Source organism: Lycium ferocissimum, chromosome 7, assembly GCF_029784015.1.
Source record: "Lycium ferocissimum isolate CSIRO_LF1 chromosome 7, AGI_CSIRO_Lferr_CH_V1, whole genome shotgun sequence".
Lineage (NCBI taxonomy): Eukaryota > Viridiplantae > Streptophyta > Magnoliopsida > Solanales > Solanaceae > Lycium > Lycium ferocissimum.
This window is the reverse complement of record NC_081348.1, coordinates 12,566,615-12,577,092: the sequence shown is the minus strand read 5'-3', so window position 1 is coordinate 12,577,092 and position 10,478 is coordinate 12,566,615. Positions and strand designations below refer to the sequence as shown.

At 36.4% G+C, this 10,478-nt stretch overlaps 1 protein-coding gene across 1 annotated transcript; it reads left to right on the top strand.

Moving 5' to 3' along the window:
- The first annotated feature begins 1,623 nt into the window (after positions 1–1,623).
- Positions 1,624–3,540, top strand: LOC132061927 (uncharacterized). The gene is made up of 4 exons (XM_059454601.1): positions 1,624–1,812; positions 1,921–2,355; positions 2,437–2,583; positions 2,881–3,540. The coding sequence occupies exons 1-4, from the start codon at positions 1,624–1,626 to the stop codon at positions 3,538–3,540; spliced, it is 1,431 nt and encodes a 476-aa protein (XP_059310584.1).
- Positions 3,541–10,478: the final 6,938 nt, after the last annotated feature.

Genomic DNA, 10,478 nt, shown 5'->3' with positions numbered 1-10,478 from the left:
CAATTATTGCACATACATTTGGTGTATTTTGTTTAACTTGTATGATTGTGTGTCGTAGTGGACGATTTGGTACGTTGTCTTGGAAGTAGATACTTGTTGTTTTGGTTTGGTTAAGTGTTTAGGAAAAGCTTGGATAAAATCCATCTTGTTGTTGTTATTGTTGTTATTGTTGTTGTTGTTGTTGTTGTGTGTTTGTAGTGAAATAAATGGTTTTTTCTGTTGTTGTCCTGGTATGGTTCAGGGTTTAGGAGTAGATATCCAAATAGATGGTTTTTTTGTTCTTGTCCTAGTATTTATCTGGTTCTGTTTATAGAAGCTATGTCCAACAGATTTTTAGTTGTTGCAACAATTTCTACACTTGTGCCAACAAGTAGATAATATGTTGCAACAACTACAAATCTGTTGGACATAGCTTTAGTTTTTTGGTTCTGTTTGTAGAAGATATCCAACAGATTTTTAATTGTTGCAACAAGTTATACACTTGTTGCAACAAGTATACAATATGTGGCAACAACTACAAATTTGTTGGACATAGCTTTAGTTTTTTGGTTCTGTTTTTAGAAGATATCCAATAAATTTTTAGTTGTTGCAACAAGTTATACACCTGTTGCAACAAATATACAATATGTTGCAACAACTACAAATCTGTTGGACATAGCTTCAGTTTTTTGGTTCTGTTTGTAGAACATATCCAACAGAACATTTTTAGTTGTTGCAACAAGTTATACACTTGTTGCAACAAGTATACAATATGTTGCAACAACTACAAATCCGTTGGACTTAGCTTGCCTTTTTTTGGTTATGTTTGTAGAAGATGTCCAACAGATTATAGTTGTTGCAACAAGTTAAACACTTGTTGCAACAAGTATACAACATGTTGCAACAACTATAAATGTTGGACATTGCTTGATTATTTGGTTGTGTTTGTAGAAGATATACAACATTTTAATCACTTATTCAACAATGAAGAATACATTTTGCAACAACCTATTCACTTGTTGCAACTTACATCATTTGTTGCAACAAATTCTTCGATTGTTGGGGAATTCTCATTTACTTGTTGTATTTTGTTTGATCAAATGCCGCACTTCTTATTATCCGTTTACTTTGAATGAAGCACTAATCGTTGAAGTTTTTTTTTTCTCCCGTGTGTAGATAAAATGTCTCACCAAAAGAAAAGTTGAGAAATCAACCGAGGGTCATAGAGATAATAAAAAAGCTAGAGTGCAATCATCATTAGAGAATCTTGCCGATTTAGCAAAATCTATTGTTGAATCAAAGCAAATATAGAGGAAAGAGACAAGCCAAATCGACAATCAATCCTCGTAAAGAGAGGAAGTACAGAGCCAAGAAGCTAAAGAGATACAAATGAACAAAGTGAAGAAGAATTAAGTCAAGAAGCTGGCCGATGGAGTAGATGGATTGGATAAAGATGATGAAAAGGACGTTGCTTCCGAAAATAGTTCACTTGTCGACGTTCATAGCCGAATTAAGAACAAAGAAGAGAAATAGTGTGAATGCCAATTTAATTGCATAATCTTCTAGTAGATTGAACATAGATCATAATGAGACCTTCCATTGCCGAGGTTGTCAAGGTTTTCGCATTGACAAGTATGCGTGAGGATGCCGTTGAATGAAAATAATGATTTGACCGTTGATCTTACGGTCAAATCGTGCACGGGTAAGAACTTTGATATGTTTAGGCTAATTCTTAAAAGCATGGGTTGGAGGATTTCTTTAGGAAAAGTTGTTTTGGGTGTATTTGGATCGGCTTACCAAGAATTTGGCACTGCACGGTTTCAAATGAAAATGGTATATGGGCTCGTATGAAGCGTAGAATTCTTTCGGATGCAAAGGATGAGCTTTGGATTAATTACCGTGGCATGCCGGTGTGCTTTGGCTTGAAAGAGTTTGCCATAGTTACCGGCCTTAGATGTCATCCTTGTGAGCTTCCCTACCGTTGTATTGAATAAGCCAGCCCGGACTAGTAAGACAGCCAAAGAAGCCAAGAAAGTAGGAAAGGGTGGAAAAGATAACAGTGAAACTGGTTTGGTGGAGTTAGTTGGGAAAAGCTACAAAGGAGATAAGCTGCTTGTAGATTTGCAGTCCAAAACCATGTCAAAAAAGCATAAGCAGTCCTTGTGTTTAGTTTGGTTTGTGCACTGTGTTCTTATGGCAAAAGATACAAGTCTGAACATACCACTTGGTTTGCTTAAACTTGCGGAGGACTATGAGGCATTCAACAACCATGGATGGGGCCGGGAAAGCTTCAAGTTGACTGTTGACTACTTATCGAAAGAGCTTAAGCCAACAGTGAAGACAGTCAATCTATATGGCTTCCCTTGGGCTTTCATGGTAGAGCATTTGCAATGTCAATTTCTTGTACTTTTTGTATTTCTATCATCATTCTGATTTTGCTGGTATCTTATTTTCTAGGCTTGGGCATTTGAAGCCATTCCTCACCTCCGACAACAAGTGAAGGACTACCCTTCAGAAGTGTCTTTTCCAAGAATGCTTAGATGGCTGACTGCAAAGAGCAACACTAGATTGAGTGTTGATCTTTTTAACCCTCCTTTGGAAGAGGTAAGCCTTAAGACATGTATATAGAATAAACTTGGTCATCTGTTGGATAATGTCCAACAAGTATGACACCTGTTGCAACAAGTTACTAATCTGTTGGACAATGTCCAAAAAGTATGACACCTGTTGCAACAAGTTACTAATATGTTGGACAATGTCCAACAAGTATGACACCTGTTGCAACAAGTTACTAATCTGTTGGACAATGTCCAACAAGTATGACACTTGTTGCAACAACCTAGTCATCTGTTTCATTTCATTATTTAGGACCATTTTAATATATCTACTTTTTTGTTATAGGTTGTGCACCCATGGCTTGTCCCGACAGTACGGGAGTTGGAGATGCCATTCCTTGCTTCCTTTGAGCCCTTACAATCTGTTCCTGATAAAATGATTGAGGGGATAAAATTAGAATTGGCTGGAGTGACAGCCATCAAAAGGGAATCAGTTGTGGTAGATGTTGGTGGTGGTGGTGTTGTTGCTGGTGGTCAGCCTGCTGTTGATGACGTTGCGGCAGAAATTGCCGGTGAAAAAATAATAGATGATGATGTTGATTTTGGTAGACAAACTCCAATTGGTGGTGTTGTTGGTGGACAAACTCCAATTGGTGGTGATGTCGGTGGACAAACTCCAATTGATGGAGATGTTAGTTGTGGCGGATTTGGTGGTAGATTTTCCTTTGTTGGTGCCGACACATCGAAATGTGCTTGTGAATGCACCTATTGCAAGCGGCGAATGGATGATTTGATAAAAAATGTTGAGGAGTTGGTGAATGCACAAAAAGACACAAATTCTGCTTTTACAGAGTTTGTTATCCAAGAGGGTGTCAATCCATCCAAGAAGCGACCTCACCCTATACTCCTATTCGCATTCGCAACGAAGGAAAAGCAATTTCCAAGGCGGTTGCCGATGTTAGGTCAAGGAAATCTTCTACACCCCACAAAGTACCGCCGTTGTTGATCTAAAAAAGGTAAATGTGTATAAGCATGCGGATGCTCAAAAATGAAAAAGCTTGAAAATTCGTCAATGCCAAGAAGAGCAAGGGTACGATGTATTCATTGCATGAATTTAAGGCCGATGACTTCGTGATAATGACAAGCATGGAAGATTGGTGGTCGCCGTTGTAAGTTTGAAAACAACAATTATTTTTGTTGAAACAAGTCTTATTTTGGTTGTATTAGTTGCAACAAGTTATATATTTGTTGCAACGAGTGGAACACTTGTTGCAACAAGTATTGGTCTTGTTGCAACAACTCACCTAGTTGTTGGAGATTGTTTACGACGGTTGGGTGAAATAGACCCAATCGTCGTAAGCAATCTCCAACAACTAGGAGAGTTGTTGCAACAAGACCAATACTTGTTGCAACAAGTGTACACTTGTTGCAACAACTCACTTAGTTGTTCGGGTGCATCGTGACATTCCTTATACTTTTAATGCAGTATGTTGATGAAATTATGCTCTTAATGCGTGTGAGGCAAAGCACCTTCACTGAGCACTATGCTTCCACAGATATAATCTTGGATCTCAACTTCTACAATATCATGCTCAAGCGATACACAGAGTTGTCAGATGAAAGCACACAGCCGGAAGCTATTCCATTCAATCAAATGCTTGATGATTTTATATGGGATGATGATGTTATCGCATCAGAGGTAATCTTTACCAGCCAAAGGTGGTCGCGAGTGGGTTGGTGCCAAAAGGGTGCTTACTATCATGAACATAAATGTCGACGGCTTTGTCACCCTGGAATTCATAATTGAGGAGGGGTGATAAATGTTTATGACTGCAACGTCCCAAAAATCCAAGTGGATGAGTTCTTCATCCACATCCAGCCAGTCATTGAATTATGGCCGAAACTACTGAAGCAGAGTGGCATGTTTGAACGCTTGCCTGAAAAGCTGCTCAACGAAGCTTGGAAATTTGTGCTGAAGGAGAATCTCCCCCGCAATGAAACTGCAATGGCATGCGGATCGTATTCACTTGCTTTTATTGAGCATTTGCTTACCGGCACTAACATGATGAAGCCCGAGACTTTATTGTGCGACAACTCAGTAAAGGGCGAGGATGCGGTGGGTAAGGCAGTGGGTGTGATAGACAAAGTTTTGGAGCCCTGAGCTGGCTGTTTAACAAATTACTACCTGAACAATTTTTTTTGTCCTTATTATTATTTATGAATGCTGTTGCAACAAATGCAACAGATAGTACAGTAGTTAAAAAAGGTGCAAAAAATTACTAATCTACTAATCTGTTTAGAAAAGTTGCCTAAATGATTGCAACAGTCATGTTGAAGTTACTTTTGTTCCAAAAAGAAGTTACTAATCCGTTCCAAACAAGTAACTAATCCGTTTAAACAAGTTACTAATCCGTCGCATTAGATAATACATTTGTGAAAAGTTACAACAAATAACAAATCGTTTCAATAAGTTATTAATCCGTTCCAACAAGTAACTAATCACGAAACAAGTTACTAACTGGTTGCAACAATTACATACGATAGCGTGGAAAGAAGTTGCAACGAATTACTAATCTGTTCCAACAAGATACCAATCCGTTCCAACAAGTAAATAATCTGCTTGAAACAAGTTACTAATCTGTTGCAACAGATCATACAGTTGTCGAAAGAAGTTGCAACAAATTACTAATGCTCCAACAAGTTGATAATCCGTTCCAACAAGTAAATAATCTCAAGCAAGTTACTAACGTTGCAATGACGGATCATATAGTTGTGGAAAGAATTTGCAACAAATTACTAATGATTGTAGTATATATATATCTCGATAAATAAATATGATTGATTTCCATTGTTTATCACTAAACGGGGGTGAATCAAGAAGTTCACATCAATTCACTCCAATGATCACTCCATTTTAGTGCGTATTTGACTTAATTGATCATCTATCCCGACCCAAAACACCATGAAATTGCTTAAGTATATATCTTGATCAATAAATATGATTGATTTCCATTGTTTATCACTAAATGTGGGTGAATCAAGAAGTTCACATCAATTCACTCAATGATCACTCCGTTTGGGCGCGTATTGGACTTAGTTGATTATCTATCCTGACCCAAAACACCATAAAATTGCTTAAGTATATATAATGATCAATAAATATGATTGATTTCCATTGTTTATCACTAAATGTGGGTGAATCAAGAAGTTCACATCAATTCACTCCAATGATCACTCCATTTAGTGTGTATTGAACTTAGTTGATCATCTATCCTGACCCAAAAACATTTAAAAATTGCTTAAGTATATATAATGATCAATAAATATGATTGATTTCGATTGTTTATCACTAAACGTGGCTGATATCCATTGTTTATCACTAAATATGGCCGATTCCCTTTATTGATCACTAAATATGGGTGAGCGAAGTAAAGTATACGTTGCAAGATGTAGTATTTGTTGGGAGCAAGTTTAGTATCCGTTGCAGAAGTGTTGTATCTTGTAAAAGAACCGAGTAAGTTGTTGAACAAGTCCTTACTCTTGTTGGATAAAACACAACAAGTTACCCATTTTCTTCGTAACAAGTCACTCCACTTGTTTGATTTCCATTGTTTATCACTAAATGTGGGCGATATTCATTGTTTATCACTAAATGTGGTTGATATCCATTGTTTATCACTAAATATGGCCGATTCCCTTTATTGATCACTAAATATGGGTGAATTAAGTAGTATGCAACGGATGTAGTATTTGTTGGAGCAAGTTTAGTATCAAGTGTTGCATGCAAAGAACCGAGTAAGTTGTTGAACAAGTCCTTACTCTTGTTGGATAAAACATAACAAGTTACCCATTTTATGTAACAAGTCACTCCACTTGTTTGATTTCCATTGTTTATCACTAAATGTGGCTGATATCCATTGTTTATCACTAAATATGGCTGATTCCCTTTATTGATCACTAAATATGGGTGAATCAAGTAGTTTCGTTGCAACAGATGTAGTATTTGTTGGAGCAAGTTTAGTATACGTTGCAAAGAAGTGTTGTATCTCATTTGCAGCAAACTGAGTAAGTTGTTGAACAAGTCCTTACTCTTGTTGGATAAAACATAACAAGTTACCCATTTTATGTAACAAGTCACTCCACTTGTTTGATTTCCATTGTTTATCACTAAATGTGGCTGATATCCATTGTTTATCACTAAATATGGTTGATTCCCTTTATTGATCACTAAATGTGGGTGAATCAAGTAGTATCTGTTGCAACAAATGTAGTATTTGTTGGAGCAAGTTTAGTATCTGTTGTAGCAAGTGTTGTGCTCTGTTTGACAAGAACCGAGTAAGTTGTTGAACAAGTCACTTTCTTGTTGGATAAAACACAACAAGTTACCCATTTTCCGTAACAACTCACTCCACTTGTTTGATTTCTATTGTTTATCACTAAATGTGGTTTGATATCCATTGTTTATCACTAAATATGGCTGATTCCCTTTATTGATCACTACATATGGTGAATCAAGTAGTATCCGTTGAAACGAGATGTAGTACCCAGGTTAGTATATGTGAATATGGTTGCTTCGATGCTTAGTACCCATTTTCTCGTAACAAGTCACTCCACTTGTTTGATTTTCATTGTTTTATCACTAAATATGGTTGATTTCAATTTTTTATCACTAAATGTGGGCTGATTCCTCTACTCAATAATTAAAACATCAATTCACTCCACTTGTTAGAAAAAAGCCCAACATATAACTTAGTTGCATCGGCTTAAAAATTCGATTTTTTGTAATATGTTCAACGACTTACTAGTTACATAACAAGTCACATTACTTGTTCGATAAAACCCAACAAGTTACCCATTTTCTGTAACAAGTCACTCCACTTGTTTTGATTTTCATTGTTTATCACTAAATATGGTTGATTCAATTGTTTATCACTAAATGTGATTCATTCCAATTGTTTATCACTAAATGTGGCGATTCCCTCTACTCAATAATTAAAACTTGAGTCACTCCACTTGTTAGAAAAAACCCAACATATAACTTAGTTAATCTGCTTAAAAAAACTCCGATTTTTTGTAATATGTTCAACGACTTACTAGTTGCTTTATGAACAAGTCCCGTTACTTGTTCGATAAAACCTAACAAGTTACGAGCTTCTTTGATAAATTCATTACTTGTTGGAAGCGCTGTACAACAATTTATTAACAAGAATATACACATTAGTGATTTGAACACGAACAACATATCATATAAACCAAGTTCATAATCACCAACAATATAAATTACCATGTTAAGAAAGAATAACATTAAAATGTCATAAAGATCCAACGAGATAACTATTATTACAACACAATGCAATCTACAACTATGGGCATTTCGGCTTGGACATGTTGTTTTTTTGTGCCAATGTTTTGCATAAGGAGCATTTGTTTTTCCGCATAGCCCTCTTTGTCCACCTTCTTCCGTGTTTGCTAGAACTTAAAAGCTTCACATCCCTTGGCCACCACTTGCACTTCAGATGTTCACATCTAAAGCAATACACACTTCGCGAATTGAATGACATTCCTTTATAAAAACCTGTTTCATCATCTTGAACATGGCTGGACTGTGATGATTGTGCAGCACACGGTGTATTACTCACAAGTTCGGGTATAGGGATCGGCTCATTTCCCACTTCCATGGGGCTTCGCCGTACTTCCATTATCCGGAATATCTTGTTGGTCTTGAGCTAAATTATGGTTCTCGACCGGGCTTCAACCATGTATACCCTTAAAATGGGCCTAGCTACATCTTTCAAATAAGTACGCAAACGACTCTGATCGGTTATCTTAAAAGGCAAGACCACTTTTGGTTTTCAAAAGAGCTATGCATGTAAGTGATGACAAGGTCTTTCGGTTCACAAGTTAATTCACAATAGTTAATGATTAAGTTCACAAAATCATCAAACTCAACATCTCTTGGGACATCATCGCTATCGTCTCTAACATGTGACTACCCTTCCATCGCCAAATATATCGATTGTTCACCTCGATCCATTCCATGGCAATCAACACCTATTATTATTGAGTCCCCCATTAATGGTGCCTGAAATATTTTGTTTTAAGAAAATCGGTCATGACCAGGCGCAAGTCAAAGGCCACTTAAATTTATAATTAAGTTAATTATTGAGTGGTTTTTTCGAAATTTTGGACCCAAAGTAGTTAACTTAATCACAATTTTGAGCGGCCTTTGAGCTTGGATGTTCAAAGGTGTTGTCACAACTAGTAATTACAATGCTTGAATGTCAAGTGTTGAAATTACTCTAGGGACGACTTTGACTACCCCAACCCTAAAGGCCACTTAAATTTATGATTAAGTTCATAATTGAGTGGTTTTCACCGTAATTTTGGACCCAAATTAGTTAACTTAATCACAACTATAAATGACTTCTTGGAACAAATAACTGACTTGTTGCAACAAGTAGGTTACTAGTTGCAACAGCTCGCTTATTTGTTGGAGACAACTTTAGTTTTTGTCTCTGTCTCATATCAAAATGGAACAACTATATGACTTGTTGGAACAACTAACGTACTTGGTAACAAAGTATGTAACTTGATTCCAACTTACTTGCAACTTGTTGGAGACGAGTTCGCCTTTGTCCGTTTGATAACAAAATGCAACAACTAAGTGACTTGTTGGAACAAATAACTTACTTGTTGCAACAAGTAGGTTAGTAGTTAAGTAACAACTCACTTATTTGTTGAACAAATTTTCGATCCTCTGTCTCGTTTCATAACAAAATTAAACAATTATATGAATTGTTAGAACACCTAACGTACTTGTTGCAACAAGTATGTAACCCATTCCAACTACGATTGCTTGTTGGAGACGGCTTCAGCTTTGTATGTTTCATGCACAAAATGCAACAACTAAGTGACTTATTGAAACAAATAACATACTTGTTGCAACAATTAGGTTACTAGTTGCAACGAGTTCACTTATTTGTTGAATGTTTCCGATCTCTATTTCATCCAACAAGCGTAAAATAATGTGTCAATTTCCGCAATTGATGCGACAAGTATCATACTTGTTGCAACAAGTAACTGATTGTTGGAAAGAGTAAAGCTCTCCAACGATTTCCACGGTTATTGCATAAAGTACAACATTTCGTTGTAAATTATTTATTCACATTTTTGTAATTTGCAAATGCATTTTACTAATCGTTGCAACAACTTTATAATTTATCAACAACTCTTAAAACACTAGAACTACAACGGTGATGCATGAAAAAGTTGTAAGCTCTTTACAACTGACTTTAGAACTTGCCGCAACAATTTTATCTTCTTTGTAACTACGAATGCAGGAAAATCGGCAAATAAGGCAACTATACCCGGATGAACAATTGAAAGAAACGCATTGTTTAACTTACCAATAGGACCCAAAACACTTATGAAGTAATGCCGATCTGCTACACCAATGACATTCAATCAAAAAATTGTAAAATCGGATGATTTTTTTTTCTTGAGCAATGGCGGATGAAGAAGAAGAAGAAGAAGAAGAGGAAAGCAGGGGCGGACCAAGAAGAAGAAGAAGAAAGCGGGGGCGGACCAAGAAGAAGAAGAAGAAGAAGAAAGCGACCGAAGAACGGATGGGAAGAACAACGATGGAGAAACGGCGGCTGAAGAGGATTTTTTTTTCCGTATTTTTGTATTTTAGGGTTTATAGTGGTTGGGTCAAAATGTTAAAAAATAAAACTTTAGGGCAAAGTGTTAAAAGTAAAGTTTAGGGTCAAAGTGTTAAAAATAAAACTTGAGGACAAAATATTAAAAATAAAATAGGGCCAAAGTGTCAAAAATGAAACTATTGGGCAAGTTCAAAACCCCTTAATCACTAATCAAATTTAGTCACCTCTACTCAATAATTAAAACTTGAATCACCTTCCTTCAATTTTAAAACTAAAACATCAC